Source organism: Raphanus sativus, chromosome 4, assembly GCF_000801105.2.
Source record: "Raphanus sativus cultivar WK10039 chromosome 4, ASM80110v3, whole genome shotgun sequence".
NCBI classification, from domain to species: domain Eukaryota; kingdom Viridiplantae; phylum Streptophyta; class Magnoliopsida; order Brassicales; family Brassicaceae; genus Raphanus; species Raphanus sativus.
This window is the reverse complement of record NC_079514.1, coordinates 43,024,172-43,046,797: the sequence shown is the minus strand read 5'-3', so window position 1 is coordinate 43,046,797 and position 22,626 is coordinate 43,024,172. Positions and strand designations below refer to the sequence as shown.

Sequence of the window (22,626 nt, the reverse complement as noted above, 5' to 3'; positions counted from 1 at the left end):
TAAAAAATTAAATTAAAATGAAAATAAAATAAAATTAATTTAATCTGACTTCATATTTTATCTTATAACGAGAATAATAAATAAACAAAAAAAATTATTTTGTTTATAAAGTAAACTTCACTGTGAAGTAAAATATGAAGTTGTATTAAAACATTTCTTACTCTATACTCAATTTTACTCTATTTTAAGTAAAGATGAAGAGGATTGAAGATATTCTAACTACTCGGGTGTCCTTGCACTTGGTGGCGTGGTTACATGCATTACCAAATCAAATCCAGATGTTTAAGTCTTTGTAAGATCGGAGCCAATGACCAACAAAACTAGTATAAAGGGACCACAAGTTACAAAAAGAGGGGGATGCTAGATTCGCTAAAACTACATTTCACAAATAATGCTACGAACTTCGGTTAGGCTAAAGTGTATGTGGTCTTAACTCTTGTTCATTCAAACCTTGTTGAACGATTGGTTTTATTCCAGAAACTTAGTTACTGTGATAGTATATATATTCATCATATCAGATCACGAACGATTTGTTTAAATTTTATAATAAATATCAACAATAATAAGATTTCCAAGTTTAGCAAAAAAACAATAATAAGATTTACAAATATGACTCAAAATTATATGTATATGATTGGAAATGAGAAACTCTCCTCCAAACAGTTTTTAAGTGACTTGAATTCATGTGTGTTTTTTATGAGTGGTTTCATTTTATATTTAAAGTAATTACATACGGAGCTATATTGATATCAGGTATTCGTTGAAGAGACATTGACAATAAGAAATGCTTTAAGAAACCAAGCTGAAATCACAAAGATTGTTAGAAACAGTAGAAAACTTATGGATGGGTATCTATTAAGTAGCTGGACATGAATCTGTCCATTTTCGTGGGGCGCATTCACAAGTTACATTTTTTTTGGTCAACACCGCTAATTACAAATATGTATATACATCTTTTTGTTTCTCAATAGTATTCATATGCTAATTTAGCCACCTAAATAGGCAAATATATGTGTGAATATAAAGGAAAGAAAACTTGATCTAACCTAAAAGAGGTAAGAAAATAGGATCTTTACAGAGTTGCTATATTCTAGAATTTTATTATTTTGAGATATGCAATTTAGTGGGTCCCTGTTTAGGACAAAGTGTGGAGCACGATTTATCTTTGAAGTTAATAAATATATAATACCTTTTATCGTGGTGTTTTTGATTGGAGCATTAGAAAAAGTAGGAGGTGCGTTTCGTATTATCATTGGCTACCCTTTGTAGCAACGAATGTACGGACGACGTTGATGTATTTCCAATATTCTACGCCCTTTTTGTTCTTCTAATTTTCGGTCACCTATAACAATTTTACAAAAACAGATGCATGGTGTCTCCCATTGATCAGCGCGTAACTGCGAATGAATAAACAAACGTAGGAAAGATTCTGAAAGTTACAAAAAGATTTAATACAAAAATTTAGGACGACGATTTTCCTAATTCCTAGTACCATTCGTCGTGAATATTGATCAGTACAGTACCATTTTGAAAGTTAATTATTAATCATAACATCTTTAGATGCAAATTCGAATTACTATGAAATTTCTATTCTAGTGGTAAGTGACAACCGGAAAAACTTGGGACTAAACGCATAATAGACTCTTTTTTGCATAATAGACTTCATGTTGCAGTTTTAGATTTAAGCCAAATCTATAATGGTTAGACCATTTCTAAATCGACCATTCTGACCCATAATTAAACTACAACTGCAAAGAGTTCTAAACATAAAGTTCTCAAAATACATAAACTATTAATGTTTATTTATATATAAATTATTTTGAGAAGTCCATGTTGAAAACTTTCTGTAGGAGTTGCTCTAATATCCTAACGTATATGATGAATCTTTACAATAGTCTATTTATAGCTTTTTTATCTCTGCCAGTAAGAGTACATCGACTAACACGATGGAAAAAGATTTTTAAAAAAGTAATAAAAAATAAATAAATAAAATAAAAATTTCATGAATAGTGTTAGAATCCATTCTTGAATTACATATTTTAGAACTCTTTTAAAACCCTACCCACATGACACGTGTCAATTTATAAATTGTCCAAGATTATTATTTATAAGATAGAATATCTACACTTTAAATTTTAATTATATATTTTATATAATATTAAATTTCGCTTACATTTTTTCATAAATCTTAAAATAAAATTATCTATATAAAATATCCATTATTCATAAATTAAAATTATATATTAATACTATTTTAAATTGGACTGTCTGAAGTTTAATACAATAATAGTATATAAAGTTTTTAAACTTCTAATTAACATAATAGTACCAGTTATGTGTAATTATTATTATTTCTTTATTTATAGACTTCATTAGCTTGTCAAATCTCATAACATTTTGTTTTATCATTTTTAGGTCTTTATAAGTTGTTATGTAACTTATGTTTGTCTGTGTTATTTAAAATATTACAACCCTTTTATTATATTTTAGTTTAAGATAAGTTTTTAAAATATTTTTCTAGACTACATTATATTAGATAAAATAAATCAAATAATACTAATATTATAATGATAAGCAATTTAATAGATATCTTACAATTAGAGCTAATAAACTTAGTATAGTTTATCAGTTTAACTTTTACTTATCTTAGTAATATTGTATTAGTGAGCATTTAACCAATAAATTTGCTCTAAGAAGTTCTCGCATTTACTAGTCACGATTATGTTTCAGTGATCTGAATTGTTTAAAAAAAAATGCGTAAGCATGGACTCCAAACCTGGTTACTCATGCCTAAACTTAAGGGAATCATGACAAAACTACAAATATTTATATAGACACACACTTAACTCAAACTTCAATGCAATCAGAAGCAATGAAGAAAAAGTTGGTGGCACTTTGAGAGGTAAAGCAACCTTTGTGGACTTCAACAACATGATTAATGGCTGCAAGATGGAGGAACTGAAAGGCAGCGGTGACCCTTTCACTTGGGGAGGGACCAGAGGGAAATACTCAGTTCAGAGCAAACTTGATAGATGTTTAGCTAATGAAAGATGGCTGAGATGCTTTCCTCTAGCTAACCAGGTCTTTTTGGATAAACGTGGCTCTGATCATAGGCCTGTTATGATCAATCTTCTAAACTCTTCAAACAAGCTGAAAGGAAATTTTAGGTTTGATAAATCTTTGTTGAACCTGCCCAATGTTAAAGAGACTGTGACTAACGCTTGGAGAAGTCAGAACAGAGGAGTCGCATGTAGAGTCTCCGAGAGAATCAGACGATGTAGAAGTGCTCTTAGCAGATGGAAGAAACAATTCAATATGGATGCAAGAGACAAGATAGCAAAGCTGCAAGAAGCCCTTGAGGAAGAAGAAAAACTCAGAATGCCAAGGAGATATAAAATTCTTTGTCTGAAAAAAGAACTCATGAAGGCATACAGAGAAGAGGAGGCATTCTGGAGCCAAAGGAGTAAAGAGAGGTGGCTAAAATTGGGAGATCGGAACTCCAAATTTTTCCACGCTGCTGTAAAGTACACAAGGAGGAGGAACGGCATAGAGATGCTGCGAGATCACAATGGTCGCGAGCACAGATCAGAAGGGGCAAAAGGCAGTGTGGCATCCTCCTATTTCAAGAAGCTATTTACATCTTCGCAGCCATCTGACTTCGAAGAGATGTTTGAAGACTTCGCCCCGATGGTGTCACAGGAAATGAATGAAGAGCTGATCCGTGAAGTTTCAGATGAGGAAATTAAAGATGCGGTTTTCTCGATTAAGCCCTCCAGCGCACCCGGACCTGACGGCATGACGGGGTTGTTTTTCCAGAGATTTTGGGATGTCATTGGGATTCATGTTTCTGCGGAAATTAGAGATTTTTTTGCCAATGGTTCCTTCCCTTCAGAGTGGAACCATACGCACCTTTGTCTGATCCCGAAGATCACCAAACCGTCGAGAATGGTGGATTTGCGACCAATAAGCCTGTGCTCTGTGGTTTATAAGATCATATCGAAGATAATGGTTAAAAGGCTCCAACCTATTCTGCCTTTGATCGTGTCCCCTTTCCAGTCAGCGTTTGTCCCAGAGAGACATATCTCGGATAATGTGTTGATTGTACATGAGATTGTTCACAGTCTAAAAACGCTGAAGCCCATCTCGGGGGAATTCATGGCGGTTAAATCGGACATGTCGAAGGCATATGACAGAGTGGAATGGAATTACATAAGGTGTCTGCTACTGGCCTTAGGATTCCATACCAAATGGGTTGAATGGATTATGTTTTGTGTATCTTCGGTCACCTTCTCCGTATTGCTGAATGACAAAGTGCATGGTTTCATTACTCCTGAAAGGGGATTACGACAAGGTGACCCGCTATCACCATCTCTGTTCGTTCTCTGTACGGAAGGTCTGTCTCACCTGCTTTCGAAGGCTGAAGCGCAGGGCCTGATTTCAGGAATCCGATTCTCGGAAAATGGACCGGCTGTTAGTCACTTGTTGTTTGCTGACGATTCTCTCTTCATGTGTAAGGCTTCGGTGGAGCAGGCTGAAGCTCTAAAACAGATTCTAGCTCAGTATGGCAAAGCAACAGGTCAAGTTATCAACTTGGACAAATCAGCTATTACTTTTGGGGAAGGCATTGAAGATATGAACAGAGAGGAGATTCAACAGTGCATGGGCATCTTTGGTATTGGAGGAATGGGAAAATACCTAGGTCTCCCCGAGTGCTTCACTGGTTCCAAAGTGGAGATTCTCAAATATCTCCACACAAATCTCAAAGCAAAACTCTCCGGTTTCTTCTCGCGATGCCTATCACAGGGAGGTAAAGAGATAATGATCAAAGCTGTGGCATTAGCGTTACCGGTATATGCGATGGGATGCTTTAAACTGCCCAAGACAATCATTCAAAACCTGACCTCGGCCTTGGCAGATTTCTGGTGGAGTTCGGTTGAGAACAAGAGCAAGATACATTGGATGAGTTGGGACAAGATGTGTATTCCTAAAAAGCTAGGTGGATTAGGATTCAAGGATATAGAAAGCTCAAATCAAGCGCTACTTGCGAAACATGCGTGGAAGATGCTTCACGAGCCGGACTGTCTCCTAGCCCGAGTTCTAAAGAGCAGATATTTTGAGAATTGCTCCATCCTAGAAGCTACTCTAGGAGCCAGGCCGTCATATGGGTGGAGGAGTGTGCTCTATGGAAGAGACCTGCTGGTGAAAGGCTTACAGAGAGAGGTTGGCGATGGGATGTCTCTAAAGGTGTGGACTGACCCGTGGTGTGATTTTGGTGGCAGATTCAACCCGTGGATGAAAAACACTTTGATTGATCTTGAACTGAAGGTTAGTGACCTCCTATGCCTAGAGTCAGGAACATGGAACGAAGAAGCGTTAGCATATCACTTCTTTGAAGATGATGCCACCAGGATAAAGAAACTGAGGCCATTAACAGACCAAGAAGACTACTGGTGCTGGAAACATGAAAAGTCGGGCTCTTACTCTGTAAAATCCGGATACTGGCTTGCGTCTAAGACAAACCTTCACGAAGTTCTCCAACGAGCAAACGCACAACCCTCTCTCAATGGGTTAAAAGAACAGGCATGGCTCACGCAGACAGAGCCTAAGATCAAGCACTTCCTATGGAGAATATTGAGTGGCTCCATTCCTGTTATGGAGGCTCTATCAAAACGGGGAATGAAGGTGGATCAGAGGTGCCAGTATTGTGGGACGGAACCGGAAACGGCAAACCATGTCCTCTTTACTTGCCATGTAGCCAGACAGACCTGGGCGAGATCTTTGTTTCCTCTTCCAGAAAATGGATTCAGTGAAGACTCGGTTTTCACTAATCTCCACTACCTGTTCCAAATGAGTAAGAACATCAAGATCCCTCTTGAAATCAGAAGGGTCTTTCCTTGGGTGTTGTGGTCTCTATGGAAAAACAGGAACAAATTCTTTTTTGAAGGGAAAGAAATTGATGGTGAAGCTTCTATACGGAAAATTCAACAGGAGGCTGAGGTATGGTTTTTAGCCCAATCACTTGACCATCAAGAGGAGAAAAAGAAGGAAAGGGAAGAAGGAATGACCACCAGAAAATGGAGAACGCCGCCTACAGGTTGGCTTAAGTGCAATGTTGGCTGGTATTGGATAAAGAAAACCCGTTCTCTAGGATGTGCGTGGATTGTTAGAGACTCCAAAGGTATGCCGGTTTGGCACAGCAGGAGATCTTTTGTGGGAGTCCAAAACCTGAAGGATGCAAAGATGCAAGCGCTGTTATGGGCGCTTGATAGCATGGTAGCTCATAGAGTGGAGAAGTTGATTGTGGGCATTGAAGACCCACTGCTCTGTGGTATTTTGGAACGGCCAAAGGCGTGGCCATCTTTTAGAGTGGAAAGTTCTGCTCTTTTGAATATTTTGAGTAACATACCTAATTGGAAATCTGACTTAGAAGTCAAGGGAACTAACAAAAGAGCCTTTCTCATTGCCAAGAGTGCTACCGCCCTCCCATTTGCTCAGTCTTATGTAGCGGTAGGACAACCGGGTTGGCTGTCGGAGCTTTTTGACAGTGAGAAAGTGGGATCCTCTGTTTAGTTTGCCTTTGTGGGAGAAGACGACATTTTTTTACTATGTCTTCTCTAGTAGGGTGGTCTTTTGTTTATAACACCCTTTGTGGTCTGGCATCCTTTGCTGTGTATTACATTTGATCCCATGGGTTATATATAATTATTTTTCGAGGAAAATAAAAAAATCAACAAATTATTCTCGGACCTGTCGGTAACATTTAATAAATATATAGTATTAAGTCACTGGCGAAAAGATGTTCTTTTCGAAATAAATAGCCTGCGTGGTCCTCCCTAAATAGGATTTTTTTTGGGGCCATTAGCTAGACAAGACGTTCGATTAGCTAAACCATTATTGGCTGTGACAAAAAAAAGAAGCTAAACCATTATTGGTTTTCTAAGTTACGTTTTCGTTTATGACTCTGGAAAAATATTGCAATTGCCTCTTAATTAGACACATCACAACGTATTACACGCCATTGCCACATTCTCTTTGCATCTCTAAGTAATTTGATTAGAGGTACGCATTTTTTGGAAATGGCAATTAAATCCTAAAATGTGTTTATGTGAATAAAATACCAACAAACCATGACAAACTATGTAGAATTGCAGTAGCGATTTACTAATCATGCAAGTAAAGATGTAAGGTTCTACATAAAACTAGAAATTTTCACAAAACATTGGAGAAAACTAAGTAAATGTGTTTGGCGTTGGACTACTAGCCAGAATAGGCTTTATATCATAGTTATGATATTCAGCTGCTTTATCTATGTATCTCAATTTTTTTTGTTAAAAATAAATCCCAAAGTTAAGGATGAACAGGTATTTGAAATGAGATAGCTTACAATATGTGAACGTCGCAAGTATTACTAGAATCTAGTTTGGTATTTAGGTATCTATGGATTATTTGAACTAACATATTGGATTGTAAAAAAAAAAAACACACACACACACACACATTGGATTGTACGAACATCTAATTTTTACTAGTTATTAGGGCATTCCCATCTTTAATACGAGGAAATCTCTATCAAGAAGAGGTTTTCAAAAAAAATCATTGAAATAATAAGATAAATATCAATGGAATTATTAAAAATTTAAGACACCCTTACAATTATTTTTAGTATCTCTTAAAAAAATTAAAATCACAAGTTCACAACAATATTTATATTATTATTTCTTAGGATTGGATATTTGATATCATTATTTTCAGATTAATCACATGTGGGGCTTATACGTACGAGAGAGTGTTTGTGTCCACACCTAAAAATCAAAAATAATTTTCTTTATAATCTTCTTAAATTCTTGGACAGCAAATCCCATCAACATAGATATTTTGAAAGGAAAAAGATGTGTATGTAAATACATCCATATATATCAAAATATGCTTTTCTTGGTCTTTCTCGAGACCTTTTTCCAAAATAAGTAAAGGATGAGGTTTCAAGCGACCATCATATTTGCGACACATATTACTATTTCTCATCCTTTTTTTGCCATTATTCTAATCTAAATTTAACACTTTTCAAAAGGGAAAAAAAAAGGAAATTTGTTCTCCATTACTTCTTTTTAATCTGAGTATGGAAATACCCAAACTAATACTCAACGATAAATGCAACCTAGATATATAAAAAAAACCTAGATATATAATTTAGGTTTTTGGTATTCAAAAAACCTAGATATATAATTTAGGTTTTTGGTATTCAAATGAAATCTAAATCATAATATCATATAGACATGGTCACACATATCTAGTGTTGTGGAATTAATTCAAACATGGATAGCTTATCTTATCAAAGTCCACATACCACTAAACCAACTAGACTAACCATTGGTTGTTCCCTATTACCATAACCACATCAGGAGAGTGTGTGAGTCTTGTTTTTGTTTCTTTTTATTATTACACACAAATAGATGAAACGAGGAAAGATACTACTTCTTTTGCTACTTCCATAAATAGGTCTTTCCTTACGCATATAATCAAGTTTGTTCATCGTCTTCTCGTCGCCCCTCCATCAATACTTATGTTAGTATCTTATATCTATCTATTTATACATAATCGTGCTTCTTAATTTCCTCTTCCGTTACTCTCCTTAAATCCTTCCTGTTAGGGTTTTTAATCCTTTTGGCCACAGGTAAGATCTCTTTGTAATGGTCTCTTTCACTTTTTGATTTGTCCGATGGATTTATTTTCATTTTGGTCGATTTGATGTTTTGTTTCTGGGGTTATTTTTTGTTTTGTTTTGTTTAGGCTAAATCTGATGACAGGTTGCATATCTTTCAATTAACCCCTATAAGAAAAATAAAATAAAGGCTGCATATTTCATTCATTCTTAAGCAATCCATATATATCAACTATATAAATTTGTACTTTAGATTGGTTTGCTTTTCGGGTACTTAATCTTATCTCGTTGACTTCATCAGTATCCTTCCACCAAAAATAAATCCCAGGAAAAAGTTTTCTTTTTCTTTTTCTTTTCCAAATGGAATGTTTTATGTGTGTGAATTATCTTGTTATTGAGGTGGTTGAACCCTTGATCTCATGTTCTCTGCAAGTTAAAAAAAATCTTATATACATTTTTCTCTGTGAAAGAAAAATTAAATAAGGAATAAGAGATGGTGAGGGAAAAACTCAGATGAAGAGGATAGAAAATGCAACAAGCAGACAAGTGACTTTCTCTAAACGAAGGAATGGTTTGTTGAAGAAAGCCTTTGAGCTCTCAGTGCTTTGTGATGCTGAAGTTTCTCTGATCATCTTCTCTTCTAAGGGAAAACTTTATGAATTCGCCAGCTCCAAGTACGTTTTTCATATATATATCTTCTACAGAGAGAGATATGGAGAGAGTGAGAGAGTTTATACTATATCTAGGTTTATACATGGATTTGTTTGCTCTTTGTGGAATTACATCTCTTTGACGTTTTGGTTAGAGAGGGTGTTAAATGAGTTTCTTGGTTTCTACAGTGTTAAGGCTATTATTAAAGTAAAATCAAGTACACCATCTTGTTTTAATTGCTTGAGATGTCTCTCTCTCTCTATCTGTCATATTTAGTTTCTGAGTTATGATAAAAGTTAAAAATGCCAAAGAACTCTATAGCAAGTACTTTCGCACTTGTTATATATATTTGATCATCTCTTACTAGAGATCATGATCACACACACGTACAACTCCTTGAGTTTGTATTACAATTATTCTTTCTTGGGTTCGTTTAAGGATCAATTAGCATTCTTATGAATTGAAATGATACATGGTCTGGTGAAATTAATATTTTTCGTTTTTGCTTACAGCAAAATAGGATTTATCTAAGTGATGATTAGGATATTGTTTTACCATTCCGGATAGATAAATTACCTATGCTTCATTTCATCTTCATTCCTAATATAATGCAATTAAGTTGCTTACTATGTTCCTACTGTTTTCCACCTGATATTGCATCCATACTTATTATAGATTGTTTAGAGAATGAGAGAAATTATCTTGTACTGTTAAGTAGAAGGGAAACCAAATTTACTTTTGATCAAATGTTTCAGACCATCTGTCAATTTGTGAAAGTACGTCTTTCTCTCAACCTACTTACTAGTATAAAGAAAAGAGACTCACATTTCTTTATTTTCCAAAATTTGGGGTAAAAAACCCCAAATAGACAAGGCTTTCCAAGTCATGTCATTAAGTCTAGTGATTACTTTGACTAAGAAAGAATTTATGCTCTTAAATTGTCTGCTTGAGTTCCAGTTCCAGAGAAATTGAGTATGTTTCTTACACTGTGCTAACTTAATTTTTGATGAATTTATGTTTCTAACAGTATGCAAGATACCATAGATCGTTATCTGACGCATACCAAGGATCGAATCAGCAACAAACCGGTTTCTGAAGAAAATATGCAGGTTAAATATGATCTTGTGTACCAGTTTTTTTATATAACTACTTAAGTACAAAGATCAAAATGACTAAAGAAAAAATAATCATAGTCTGTATATAGTCTCAGTGTCACATATATATTAGCATCTCAATGTCACTATTAGCGTACATATGAAAAATAATCCCATGCAATAACATTGTTGATATAACCAACAGCATTTGAAACATGAAGCAGCAAACATGATGAAGAAAATTGAACAACTTGAAGCTTCCAAACGGTATAAACACGTCATACACTTGTATCTTTGCAATTTTGCTGTTGTTAAACGTCAAACACGTCATATATATATTTATGGTAAGAGTGATCGAGTTAAGTGTTTTTCATTCTTGCTTTAATTAGTAAACTCTTGGGAGAAGGCATAGGATCATGCTCGATTGAGGAGCTGCAGCACATTGAGACCCAACTTGAGAAAAGTGTCAAATGCATTCGAGCAAGAAAGGTATACATGTATATTTATTTAGATCATCCCCAGATTATTATTCTGATAAACCCATTCATAACTTAATTGCTCATTTCTATTAGACTCAAGTGTTTAAGGAACAAATTGAGCAGCTCAAGCAAAAGGTAAAGAGACTCAACTGGTAGAATATTACAACTTAGTAACCTTCTTGTGTTTGCTTCTAACAACTGGAACTAAAAACTTTGCAGGAGAAAACTCTAGCTGCAGAAAACCAGAAACTCATTGAAAAGGTACACTACTATAAACGAATTTCTCCGAAGGGTCTCAAGTTAGGGTTTCACATTTGTTTTTTTATTCCGTCAAGGTTGAAAATATTTTGGTTCTTTTTTTGCCTTTTTGGTTAGGGGTCTACTAGTTCTTCTTGGTTACTATTCACCTTTTACATTCGCATTATAATCCCAAGACGGTCATGACCTTCAGAACTTGGACCCCTATGTGTTGTTATAACTTATTTGTATCTATTAGTTTTGTATATAATATAGATATTTGTAACTATATATTGCAGTGGGGATCTCATGAAATCGAAGTTTGGTCTAAGAAGAAACAAGAAAGTGGAAGAGGTGACGAAGAGAGTAGTCCAAGTTCTGAAGTAGAGACAGAATTGTTCATTGGGTTGCCTTCTTCTTCAAGAAAGTGAAGAAACCACTCTTCCAACAACAGCAAATATGCAAAAGAAACCCTAAGTAAAAACAGGTTTAGCAGTGAGTCTGTAAGGACAAGTAACAAAACACTAAACCTGCTTCCCGTGTTGTCTTCTTTTTCTCTCACTCTTTGCTTTTAAACTAAACTGCTTGTGTTATGATGTATCTATGTTCTTCTACACTTGCCTACCTAGATGTTTATATGTTTATTTTCATTTTCAAGTCTTGTTATCATGTATCCAATTATGCTTTTCGCTCCAAATCAGGAATACATATATATATATATATATATATATCTAGCTTATATTTTTAGGAACAATCAGAATAAAATATATATAAGGCATCAACATCAATATTATCTACAAGATTTTCTAGGGTGAAAGAGCTGCAAGGCATCAACATTCTCTACAAAAGTTTATAAAAAAATTCTAACAAAGAACAGAAATATAATCAAGAAAGATAGACTAAAAAGGAAAAATCAATTTATTGGCCAATAAATTTTCAACATGTTCTTTGCCAAATGGTAAAGCTATTTTTAATTATTAACTTTTTATTGTTTAATTAAACTTCTAAATATAAATTTAATAATGTTTAGAATTTTATTTGAAAAACTAATAAATGAAATGCTCTAACACTCAAGTTTTCGGACATTCATATAAATTTTATTTTTATTTTTAGTTTTATAATATCTTAAAATCCTTTTAGATATTTAGGATATACATGCTAGTTTTTTTACTTTTTAAGTTGAAAATTGAAATACGCGGAGTGAATGAGCCATAGTTCGATGCAAATCAATAATCCAATCCTCTTATGTGAATAAATCTCACAATTAGCCCAAGATTTACATACAAAAAGTAAAAGCCCGTTAAAATAAATAAGTATGGGCCTAACAGAATCCATTCACTTTCATCCTCTCGTTAATCAACCTCCTCGCCTCAAAACAGAAACCTCCTTCGTTCAGACGCATGTTATGTATCTTTGGATCTGGTCTGTGAACTAATGGTTTAGTAAAGATATGCCTACTTTTTTTTTCCGTTTCTCCTCTTAAAGAACAACTACAGTCTATAATCAAACAAATACTATTTGATAGTGTCGCAAGCAACCATCCAAAACAACAAAAAAAAACAAGTGGAGGGAGAGAGAGAATCTAAACATAAATATATACAAGCCAACAACACACGAACCTGATTCAATTTTTGTGAAACTTAATTGTGGCCTTGGCCAATGCTAATATTATTATTATCTCCAGGAACATATGGTTCGAATAGCTTGGCAGATGGGTTAGGATCCTGATGCATAATCTTTGCAGCTCGCTCGAACTCTTCCCTCAACACTCTGATACTAAACTTATCCACAACCCGACCCAGATCATGGCTTGTCTCAAACGGATCCTCGATGCATATCAAGTGCCTATCGTTCCCAACCCTCCTCGTCCAGTCCTTCTCTCGCTTCCTGCAACAACAGCAAAACATCTCATGTTTTTTTTTTTTTATCTCAGAGACTGCTTTACAGTAACAGTATATTGAGTGTGAGCTTTACCCAAGTATGGAACCGGTGCGGACAGATACAACGGTATTGGCATAGTCGTGCCCGTAAGCCCAGTAGTTGAAAAATCCCCACACCAGCTCGGCTATGGTCTCCCTGTTACTTGATCCGAACGTACTCAGTCTTTCAACATTATCAAAGTATGCGCACCGGATATTATCAACCCGAACTGAGTATGTCGGCTCCATCTCCTGCACAGAGGCGAAAAGAGAAAGCCCTTTTCAATAAAAGTTACCTTACACATAAGATTTGTCATATAGTTATCAGTTATCATACACACCTGTAAGCAAGGAAGGATTGGTGGGCTACGTAGTTGTAAGTAATGAATGCACATAAGAACATACCTGCAAAAGTTTCATACATAAGAAACAAAAGTCTCTTATGATTGTTTCGTGAAATATAGATTCATTTTGAAAGTAAGGAGGAACTTACGCATAGCTGGAGAGTGTTCCTTGATAAGTTTCATTGACCTTTCTCGATTTCGCCCAGTGTTTGACAATGAAAGCTAATTGCCTTAGACGGCCATCTATCTGCGAGTAGTCCCGCAGGAGCTTTGTGTTCACGACAGCTAGCACATTGTTGATACATATATCACACGATATCCCAGTGACAGGATCCATGAGTTTCACTATTGGAACTCTAGCTCGTGTAAGTGCCTACAAAATTAACATGTCTCATATATATATATATACTCACAAGATTCATAGCCATAAGGATACATGATCAATATTTATTTTACCTGAACATTCTGGAAGTCATTTGATTCCAAAATATCTGCAAGTTTCAACAGCATCTCTGATTTGTTGACATCATCGTCTTCGATCGCAAGGCAAACATCGATGTCGCTCTTCGGAAAGCCAAAGGAGTTGGCACATGACCCGTAGAGATATAGCTTTGCGTTAGGCCATTCATTGGCGACTAGATTGTCTAGCTTGGCCATTAGTTGTTTCTGCTTCTCCAGCTCCTCTTCTGCGGGAATCAGGGACTTGTACACAGCAATGAAAGGTGCATCATGCCTGCGGATGTCGTTTCGGCATGCCATGTACCTTTTAACATTTCTTAACCTTTGGCCGAGTAACCACTGACCTCGAGTGTCCATTCTCGATTCCTGATAACAAAAAAACCCAAACTTAAAAACAAATTTTACAGCCTAAAGAATAAGCATACTAACACCATCACGCAATGTTTCCAGTAAAGTCACTAGTTAGCATATTAAAACTTTATGAGAGCTACAGATCCTGTATCACCTTTTCGCGAGAAGTCCTGCTAGTTTTCTTCCCATCTTTGGCATCAGTTTCGTCTTCAACCAATACAGACTCAACAATATCTTCTCCAAAACTCTCATTTTCTTCATCAGCAGGGCCAATCTCCCCATTGCCTTCCCTCTTTCCCTTACTCAATTGTCCCAATTCCTCTTTGTATTGACCACCACCTCCACCACCACGAGCTTCCTTGTTCAGCATCGAAAACGAATCCTGTGCATCAGCTGCCGATACAGAATGCAGATTTTTACCCATAGGTGGTCCAGGATGATCAATCTGTTGGCTAAGATTGAACCTTCCCTCACTCTGGATAGATAATCTCCTTAACCTATCATTCTCAGCACTCAAATCAACACCACTTTTATCCCATACATTAGAACCCTCGCCCTTTGCATTATCATGATTCATGTGAGAACTACCCATCATTCCTCTACCATCATAACTTCTCTGGAAACTACCCAACATCCCTCTATCATCATGACTTCTCTGGAAATTACCCATCATTCCTCTATCATCATGATTCCTCTGGAAACCACCCATCATCCCTCTGTCATCATGATTCCTCTGGAAATTACCCATCATTCCTCTATCATCATGATGACTTCTCTGTGAACTACCTATCATCCCTCTATCACCATCCCTACTTCCCAAATCTCTATCAAATCCTCGTTGACTACTAGAGAATCCAGGAGGAGGAGGAGGAGGAGTAGACTTGGAACCACCCCTGCCGTTATTACCAATGGGACCCCAGTTCCCTCTCCCAATGCTCCCAAGACGAGGAAAGTTTGGATCTTTGCTAGAGTTGAGGCTCCCGTTGAGAAACCCACCACCACCACCATTAAGGCTTTGAGTAGCATCTCCCGAAAAAGAACCAAAAACAAGCCTTTGCGGCGGCGACTGCTGAATCGAGTGATGATTAACAGCTCCATTAAACCCTAATCTATAAGCAGCATCTTCTGCTGATTCTCTTTGATTCCCATCGAATTGGTTTGAAGTAAAAGGGTTTTGCTGAAATTGAGGAAACCCTAACAGATTGGGCGAGAAGTTGGGAGGCGATGATGAGGCGTGCGGCCAAGGAGGAGGAGTACCGTTGGACGGCCAATTAGACGGAGTGAAAGAATTAACGGTTGGGCCAACGGCTGCGATTGCTGGATCGACAGCGAACGACTGTTGTTGCTGCTGCTGGGGAGGAGGAGGAGATGGTCTGATCGATGGATTGGTATTGTTGGTCTGCTGGTTAGGTCTTCTGTGTAGAAGGGAGAGTAGATACTCTCCGCCGTTGTTTTCTGACGGTGGAACTGGAGAGTCACCTCCTCCACCTTCCGCCATTGAAGAGAGAGAGAGAGAGAGAAAGAAAGTGAGATACTTTGCGACGATTTTTGGCAAGTCAGACGATCTTTCAGTTTCTCTCAGTGTCTTGTATGAACCGATCCGATCTCGTGTGTCCGCTTTTTTATATATTTATGATACTCTCTCCACCGTCCGATGTTTGGATTTTTATATTTTCTTAACTAATTAATTAATTAGGAAATCATCTAATTTTTTAACCAAAAAAAAAGAAGAAGGAAATCATATAATTTTTCTTTTAATTTAAATAAAGTGCTATTTTTTTTTAAATGGTACAAAACAGGCAAACATTGCCTTAAACCGGTTGAAAACCGATCTCTAACTAAACCACACTGCAATGTCAATATGACAGCAGTTCTTAACCCCTTTGCTGCAGAGTTGATGAGAGCGTTTTGGGTTTTATCCTCATGACTAGCTGTTCCCTTATGTTTAAGCAAAGCATCTTCAGCTATTTTTAGATTTATTATGAAACCAAATGTTTGATTACTGGAAGGAAATAATCAAGTGCATTGGTTTGGCAACCATAGTGGAATGCAAACATGACACTTTTGGGGGAGTTACCTTAAGAATACTCACCAACCTTTCTTCACCCCTCATATTGCTTTCACTTTCGTTCCTTCTTCTCATTATAACTCTTTTCCTCCTTTAGTAGAGACAACTTATAGGTTCTAATTTGTACTTAGATTCAACATATTGCTACCTCAAAATGGTTAAAAAGTGGTCTAAATATTAGATTCTGCATTAGGAGTTGAAAGAGTCTGCAATGACATTCTAATCTTCATAACTATTTGCAAGAATCTAATGTTATGGAATTAAACCAGTTTCTACAACTTGCAATTAAACCTAAACCACATCATCTTTCACCGTGCTTTCTTCCTTGACTTAAATGGAAACCCCATAGGCGGCGACGGTGAGAACTCAAACGGCAAATGCGGTGGCTCAGACGCACCGGTAAGCATCTCAACAATCTCCTTCATCGTCGGTCTCTTAACCGGAGATCTCTGCAGACAGAGCAACGCAATGGTAACACAAAGAACCGCTTGCTCTTTCTCCAAAGAATGTATAGATTTATCAACCAACTCCAACAAGTTACCGTGACAAGCCAACTGCTTAGCCCATGATATCAGATTAGCCCTCTCAAACTCCGACATAGGCGATGCGGACACCTGCAACGGCCGTCTCCCCGAGACAAGAACCAAAGCAGAACCCCAAAACTATAAACATCACATTTCTCAGACAAAGCACCTCCTCCTCCACCACCACCGCATTCCGGCGCAATGTAGCACACCGTACCTCTCATACTCGGTGTGCTGCTTACTCCTCCGCTCTTCTGAACATTCACATCACACCACAAACCAGAATCTTGACTCTGTTTTTTAACTGATTTTAGATCTCCGCTTAACCCATCTACCCACCAATCTATACTATTCCTCTTTTTCCTCTTGGTAGGGTTATGATGATGATCACTGTCTCTGTGAAACCAAGAGTCAATGCTTGAGATCGAGCTTAACCCTCTCTTTTTTTTCTTCTTCTTCCTCTTCTTTCTAGTCAGCTCTTCGCAAAACTCTTCCTTCCACCACTCTCTAGGCTTTCTCTTCTTCTTCTTCTTCTTCTTAGAGACTGATGATGATGATGGTGATGACCCATCACCATTTTTGATCCATCCCTTGTTGTTGTTGCTACTCTCTTTCTTAATCTCACTCCCAATCCACTCCATCACGTAGTCTTTCACACTCCCTGTCTCTATCCCTCCTCTGCTTCCACCACCGTTGCTGTCCTGTTTCCACCACCAATCCCTCTTCGAACCCGCTTTCTGCTGCTTACTCTCCACACTCATTTGCTCCAAACAGCTCTCAGTCACACTCCCTTTCTCCGGAGATAGTACCACCGATGCTGCTCCTCCCGGAGACGCCGCCGTGTCAAGACGCTAACAGCACAATTCTCCGGCGAGGGTATCAATGCCGGTCCTGGAGACGCCGTCGTCAAGACGCTGACGGCACAATTCTCCGGCGACTGTATCAACCCCGGTCCCGGAGACGCCGTGAAAACGCTACTTCCACAACCATTCTCCGGCGAGAAACTCACGGCGTTATTACCCTCTTCGAACAGAGTGATCACGCTCTCACTCTCCTCGAGAATCGACCCGTTATCTTCTTCTTCAACAACAACAACAGCAACATCCTTCCTCTTCTCATCATCATCATCTTCCTCAATCAGAACCCTAGTCTCGTCGTTCCCACCACCACTACTAACCACCAAAGCCTCAGACTTTACCCTCGCGAGACCGAAATCTCCGATCTTTGCCCTGAAACCAGCATCCAAAAGACGTTACTCGGCTTCACATCTCCGTGGATGATCGGAGGATCACAGCAATGGTGAAGAAACTCCATCCCTTTGGCAACATCCGTCGCAATCTCAAACCTTTTCCTCCAATCCATAAGCTCCTCGCACCTGAGACCGAGAAGCGCGTCCTGCAAGCTCCGATTCTCCATGAGCTCGTAGACGAGGACGAGCCTCCGGTTACGGCGGTCGGAGGAGAATCCGAGGAGAGAGACGACGTGCGGGGAACTAATTAAGTGAGAGGAGAGAGAGAGCTCGTTGTGAAACTCGCGCTCGCCTTGGAGAGACCCGGCGGAGGAGTCCATGACTTTGACGGCGAGGGAGGTCCCGCTAGGGAGATCGGCTCTGTAGACGGTGCCGAACCCGCCGTGGCCGAGCTGGGATGAGTCGGAGAAGGAGTTCGTCGCGCGGCGGAGCTGGGAGTAGGAGAAGCGGCGGCATTGGTAGTGCTGGGGAGAGGTCGCCGGGGCGAGATCTGAGGGAGCGGTTCGGTTACGGGAGAGTTTCCGGTAAAGAAGTATGGTTATGATGATGAGTAGAGCTCCGGTTAAGGCGAGAGAACCGGTTAGGATTAAAGGAAGGGGGGTATGGAGACTGTGGTGGTGATTGTTGGTCGGGGGAGTATCTGGCGGAGAGAGGCGAGATGGCATTTTTGGAAGATTGATATGTTTCAAGTCGGAGGAGGATCCATAGAAGAAGAAGGTAAGGTGTTGATAAGGGAGCGTGACGAAACGGGGGCTCTTAAAGCGCGTGGAGGTGAGATTCACGAGGGTTTTCGGGTTTTTAGTTTGAAAGGGTCCCACTGTGGGGGACCTATGAGAGTTAATTGGGGAAGGAAGTGATGGTGAAGTCAACCTCACTCGCCTTCGTGGAGAGACACGCGCATTTGTCTTGTCATGTTGGAGTGTCGTTAGAGCTAATATGTTAATTAAACAACCAACAGGACATTGTTCTATCGACTAAGCCATGTGATTATGTTTGAATAATTTGGATATAGATCTCTATTAAAAAAAAAAAGAATTTATCTACTCGGAAGCTAGATATTTAATAGCTATTTTTGTATAATCATAGATTTTTTTTAAAAAATTATGGATCTGTTCCTTTTTATATGCAAACGTGCTAGTGACGTCGGCGAGAAGAGGCATTGTTCTGGTCGCTTTTTGTGGTGATTAGATTTTGACCTTTTCAGAGTCGTCCTTTATCGTTTTGGTCCGACTCTTGTTGGATTTTTTCGCTTTGTGGTTTTGTTTTGCTTTGCTTTGGTTTTACTTTTTACCCAATTTCGAACCAAAATACAAGTCACTAGGTGTAATTAGGGGGTTGACTTTGGTAACGTCACTTTTTAACTCTAAAAAGAGCAAAAAGAAAAGCGACAACACATAAAGCTATTTCAGGTTATTGCAGATTCAAATGAATCTTTTTGCTAAGTTCTTTTTTTTTCAAAAAGAGAATCGAGATTGGAGAAGAAGAAGTGATTGAGTAAAGTAATATAGAAATGTTCATGTGAGTTCCACTACTTAACCTCCTTTTTTTCTTAAAATAAAAAATAAGAATCATTCAAAACTACTATACGGAGCGTTACAGCCAACACTTGTCGGGGCCCGTGACTTTGGCCCTCCAACTCTCCACCATCGTTACATAAAAGTTACTAGTATAACTTTATAATCTTCTATTGTTTTGTTTTAATATGTACCTGTAATTTTTTTTGTTTATGTTCCACACAATCATCCAAGCATTAACACTAAATGTTGATAATAGGATTACAGGAACAAACTATTTGATCCAAGGTTATTAACTAGATAATTTTTTTTTTTTATGTTTCAGAATGAACATCAAACTCTATACGGTTGTATGATTGTACATGGTTGCTAAAACAAAATTTCCACGTTCTATGTAAAGACACATTGACAAATATGGACGTTTATATCGCAAGACAAGTGTATAATAAATGAGTCGATCGGTCCACCAAGAATTTGAAATGTGTCCTGATTTCTTCAAGAGTTGCAACCATGTACACGTGACAGTTCTACGAAGGTGTGATTATCTTGAAAGGAGATATATAGTTTTTCACTCTACATATAAAAGATATGCACTATATAATTTTATTTTCATTATAAAGAAAAAAGCAAGGAGAGCAAATTTGTTGTGAACTGAAATGTGCGTCATGTCCCTGCTCCTATGTTTAGTCTTACCATGCGTCCTTTTCTTTTTCCTTTTCTCCATCGTAAAAACGAGAAGCAATTCTCGCTGCGGTTGTGGAGCCACACTTCCGCCGGGTCCTCAAAAGCTGCCAGTGGTTGGAAACATATTCCAAGTCGGATACAGTCCTCACCGTTCGCTCACTGCTCTCTCGAAAACTCATGGACCAATAATGGGTCTAAAACTTGAAGTTTAACTACCATAGTCATATCTTCACCAGAGGCAGCAAAAGAGGCACTAAAGACACAAGACCGTAATTTATCTGCCCGAACCTTTAATGATCCGGTTCAAGTCTTTGACCACCATGAATATTCTGTTGCATGGGGTCCTCCTTCAGCTCGTTGGAGGTAGTTTTCTCTCTCTCAATGTGACTATGAACTTGATCAATCCCCTATAGCAAGTAAGATCCTTATTCAAAGAGTGGGAGGACTGCCATAGTATAATAAAAATCTACTACATTTCCTATTTCTATTGGCTTGCATGGGGTAGTTTTAGCTTAGGTAAGGATCAATAGGTCATCCTGTAGTATGATTTGTAATTATTCAAAAAATTACACATTAATTTGATATCCTCTATTTTACGCTTTTAAGAGTTCCGGATTCACAACCAAACACTAGATGGTATTTTAATATCACATAGTTAATTTGGTTTTATGTTTATGTTCATTTTCTTAAACCATATTAGTATTTTAATATTGTAGACGTAAGTTGCACAAAGTATGAAAACATTCTCAAATACAAGTCAGTTTAAACACAAAATGACCAAAGGAAATTTTATTTACACATAAAGGTTTTTTAATTTATATTTAAGGTTTACATCATTTCAGGTTTCTAAGGAAGATAACAACAATGCACTTGCTATCAACGCAACGCCTAAACGCAATGGAGGAAATCATGAGTTTCATTAACAAATGTTGTGAGAGAGAAGAAGCTGTTGACATAGCTCGTGCTTTTTTCGTCACAGCTCTCAATATCATCTCAAATGCTTTATTTTCCAGGGACTTCGCGACCCATGATTCCAAGTCATCTCATGAGTACCACAACACGGTGATTAGCTTGATGAACGTCACGGGAAAACCCAACGTTGGAGATTATTTCCCGTTTCTTATGTTTCTTGATCTACAAGGCACCCGTAAAGAAGCAACGCTTTGCACAGAGAGGTTATTCAAGGTTTTTCAAGATTTCATCAATGCTCGGATGGCTAAGAGATCATCTCATACAAAGCGTGAAGATGGTTCGAGCTTTGATATGCTAGATACCCTTCTGGATCTTACACAGGAAAACAAAGCAGAACTGAGTTTAAATGATATCAAACACTTTCTTCAAGTAAGTCTTGATAGTTAATTAAATAAATTAAAATTACTTCTCATATAACTATATATACATATAGGACTTGTTTACAGCGAGTACAGACACAAACTCTAGTACAATGGAATGGGCAATGTCGGAGCTGATCCGTAACCCGGAGAAAATGGTCAAAGCTCAGAGTGAGATACAGCAAGTGATAGGTAAAAACAGCGTCGTTCAGGAGTCTGATATCTCTAGGCTTCCTTACTTGCAAGCAATTGTGAAAGAAACTCTTCGTTTGCATCCACCAGCTCCTTTGATCCCTCGAAAATCAGAATCAGATGTCCACATCTTTGGTTTCTCATTCCTAAAAACGCCTCGGTATATAATCATATCATGTGAAGATTCACTACTTATAACTAACTTGGGAAGCACGCTAACCTAATTTCTTTTTTTCTTTAAAAGGTTTTGGTGAACGTCTGGACGATAGGAAGAGACTCGAGTGTATGGGAGAATCCGATGAGGTTTGAACCAGAAAGGTTCTTATTACGAGAAATCGATGTGAAAGGCAAAGATTTCGAGCTGATACCGTTTGGAGCGGGAAGAAGAATGTGTCCAGGAATGTCAATGGCTCTTAGAACAATGTCTTTGGTGCTTGCGTCTCTTCTCTACTCCTTCGATTGGAAGGCTCAAAACGGTGTCGTTGCTGAAAACATGGACATGACTGATGTCTTTGGTGTTACCTTGCACAAGGCAAAGCCTCTACGTGCGGTACCCACCAAAAGATCTGTGCGGTCGTCTTAATAAGGTTCTTAATCTCGTATGTAGATAATTTTGTTCCGTTGTACTCATCCCCAATAATAACATGTTGAATATCTCTTGTTTATATTCGTGTGAAGTTTGCAAAAATTTGATCAAAATTAAGCTAGTAGTGTAAATACGTAACATAAGTGTGAAATGTGCTGGTTTGCGGCGTACCAAACAAAAGCTAGTAGTTCAAATACACAATTTAATCGTTTTGACATTTTACGGTCCACTTGTATCAATTCACATCTAACCACCTGAACGATGATTTTGGACCATACATAAACA

The 22,626-nt window shown here is 37.8% G+C and overlaps 3 protein-coding genes and 1 pseudogene across 4 annotated transcripts; 2 read left to right on the top strand and 2 right to left on the bottom strand.

The window, feature by feature from the left end:
• The first annotated feature begins 8,463 nt into the window (after positions 1–8,463).
• Positions 8,464–11,786, top strand: LOC130511056 (MADS-box protein SOC1-like). 2 transcript variants are annotated; one of them, XM_057007857.1, is made up of 8 exons: positions 8,464–8,562; positions 9,130–9,333; positions 10,338–10,419; positions 10,610–10,671; positions 10,794–10,893; positions 10,977–11,018; positions 11,103–11,144; positions 11,420–11,786. In XM_057007857.1, exons 2-8 carry the CDS (start codon positions 9,173–9,175, stop codon positions 11,549–11,551), a joined length of 621 nt encoding a protein of 206 aa, XP_056863837.1. In that variant the 5' UTR covers positions 8,464–8,562; positions 9,130–9,172; the 3' UTR covers positions 11,552–11,786. The 2 variants fall into 2 exon arrangements, with proteins under 2 accessions (XP_056863837.1, XP_056863836.1); XM_057007856.1 differs by having other exon boundaries at positions 8,492–8,671.
• An 832-nt stretch (positions 11,787–12,618) lies between these two features.
• LOC108854877 (UTP:RNA uridylyltransferase 1) lies at positions 12,619–15,796 on the bottom strand. Its single transcript, XM_018628549.2, has 6 exons — positions 14,348–15,796; positions 13,840–14,208; positions 13,533–13,756; positions 13,381–13,444; positions 13,095–13,291; positions 12,619–13,007 (listed from the first exon to the last, which is right to left on the bottom strand). The coding sequence occupies exons 1-6, from the start codon at positions 15,689–15,691 to the stop codon at positions 12,761–12,763; spliced, it is 2,445 nt and encodes an 814-aa protein (XP_018484051.2). The 5' UTR covers positions 15,692–15,796; the 3' UTR covers positions 12,619–12,760.
• Positions 15,797–16,427: 631 nt separating this feature from the next.
• On the bottom strand, positions 16,428–18,779 carry LOC108848342 (receptor-like serine/threonine-protein kinase At2g45590). The gene is given in 4 exon segments (XM_018621677.2): positions 16,428–16,910; positions 16,913–17,624; positions 17,627–18,036; positions 18,039–18,779. Coding segments are annotated over 4 exon segments (2,124 nt in total). The 5' UTR covers positions 18,700–18,779; the 3' UTR covers positions 16,428–16,569.
• A 1,378-nt stretch (positions 18,780–20,157) lies between these two features.
• On the top strand, positions 20,158–22,372 carry LOC108853050 (cytochrome P450 76C3-like; annotated as a pseudogene).
• The last annotated feature ends 254 nt before the right edge of the window (positions 22,373–22,626 follow it).